At 40.0% G+C, this 1,794-nt stretch overlaps 1 protein-coding gene across 1 annotated transcript; it reads left to right on the top strand.

The window, feature by feature from the left end:
- The first annotated feature begins 208 nt into the window (after window positions 1–208).
- On the top strand, window positions 209–673 carry LOC130949890 (uncharacterized mitochondrial protein AtMg00860-like). The gene has a single exon (XM_057878496.1). The coding sequence runs from the start codon at window positions 209–211 to the stop codon at window positions 671–673; it is 465 nt and encodes a 154-aa protein (XP_057734479.1).
- Window positions 674–1,794: the final 1,121 nt, after the last annotated feature.

Here is a 1,794-nt window from a genome sequence, read left to right as displayed (position 1 = left end):
AACATTATGGTCATTATGAGTATACAGTGATGTCTTTTGGGTTAACCAATGCTCCGATAGTATTCATGGATTATATGAACAGAATTTTCCGGCCATACTTGGGCAAGTTTGTTATTGTCTTCACACTGATGATATTCTTGTTTATTCTAAGACTGAGGAGGAGCATGCTGATCACTTGTGAACTGTGCTGTAAATTCTGAGAGACGGGATGTTATACGCTAAGTTATCTAAATGCGAGTTCTGGAAGAATGAGGTAAAGTTTCTTTGTCACGTGGTGAGTAAGCAGGGAATAGCTGTGGATCCTGCTAAGGTGGAAACAGTAATGAATTGGGAGCGACCAACTTTAGTGACAGAGATTAAGAGTTTCCTAGGTTTGGTGAGGTATTATCGGAGATTCATTAAGAAATTTTTACAGCTCGCCTTACCTTTAACTAAGCTGACTAGGAAGGATACACCTTTTATATGGACTCCGGAATGCGAAGAGAGTTTTCAAGCATTGAAGCAAAGGTTAACTACTGCACCCGTGTTGGTACTGCCTGAGCCAAGTGAACCGTTTGAAGTGTACTGTGATGCATCATTAAAGGGTTTGGTGTTCATTCTAATGCAGCATCGAAATGTTGTAGCATATGCTTCACGGCAGTTAAGGCCGCATGATGAACTACCCGACTCATGACTTAAAACTTGCTGCTGTTGTGTTTGCTCTGAAAATATGGAGGCATTATCTCTATGGCGTTAAGTTTCACGTTTTCTCATACCATAAGGGTTTGAAGTATCTCTTTGAACAGAAAGAATTGAATATGCATCAGAGGAGGTGGATGGAGCTTCTGAAAGACTATGATTTCGAATTGAATTATCATCCAAGAAAAGCAAACGTTGTGGCAGACGCCTTGAGTTGAAAGTCTCTATATGCAGCTTGGATGCTGCTGCGAGGAGAAGAGTTACTAAAGGCATTTCAAGGTTTGAAACTAGGAGTTAGGGAAGAATCTGAAATTCTGTGTCTGAGTCAATTACAAATTTCAAGTGATTTTAAATCAAAACTTCTGAAGGCTTATCAAGATGGTGAAGCATTATGTAAAGCATTGCCGGCAATTAAACAGGGAAGACAGAAGAGAGTGTCAAAAGCTAAGGATGGTTTGTGGAGGTTCAAGAACCGGATTATTGTGCCAGATGTCGGAGACCTGCGACAGAGTATCTTAAAGGAAGCTCATAAGAGCGGGTTTTCAATCCATCCAGGATGCACCAAAATGTATCAGGATCTGAAAGCGATCTTCTGGTGGCCAAGAATGAAGAATGATGTGGCATTGTATGTATCTAGATGTTTGACGTGTCAGAAATTCTCTCGCAAAATCTGTTTGTATTTCTGTGGGATAAAATCTGTTGAAAATATCCGTCTGTAATAAATAGTTTTCTAGTAGTGGCAGTGTTTAGAGTCACCGTTGGAAAGAGACTGTGGCCGCCAGCCTCTTATTAGCTCTAGTTGTTGAACTCTGCTATTTGTTGCTTTGGAATAAGAAGAACAACAACATTCATGTTGAAGATCTTGAAAAGAGTGTGCTTTATCGTGTGTGTTGTGACAACAACAATAATTTTCTGAGTGTTGTTGTTGCATTTGAAGAAGAAGGGAACAACAAGAGTAATGATGTTGAAATTAATTTGGATTTGGAGAACAAATTGGGATTAAAAAAGAGAGAGATAGAGGTTGAGAATAAAGGTTGGAGAAAAACATTACGTGCTAGAATCTCGAAGAGATGGTGGCTGGCAGTGGCGGAGAAAGACGAAGGGTGAGGGTTGTGA

The sequence above is a fragment of the Arachis stenosperma genome, chromosome 9 (genome assembly GCF_014773155.1).
Source record: "Arachis stenosperma cultivar V10309 chromosome 9, arast.V10309.gnm1.PFL2, whole genome shotgun sequence".
NCBI classification, from domain to species: domain Eukaryota; kingdom Viridiplantae; phylum Streptophyta; class Magnoliopsida; order Fabales; family Fabaceae; genus Arachis; species Arachis stenosperma.
Note: the sequence above shows the minus strand (reverse complement) of the source record. Positions and strands in the feature narration are given on the sequence as shown.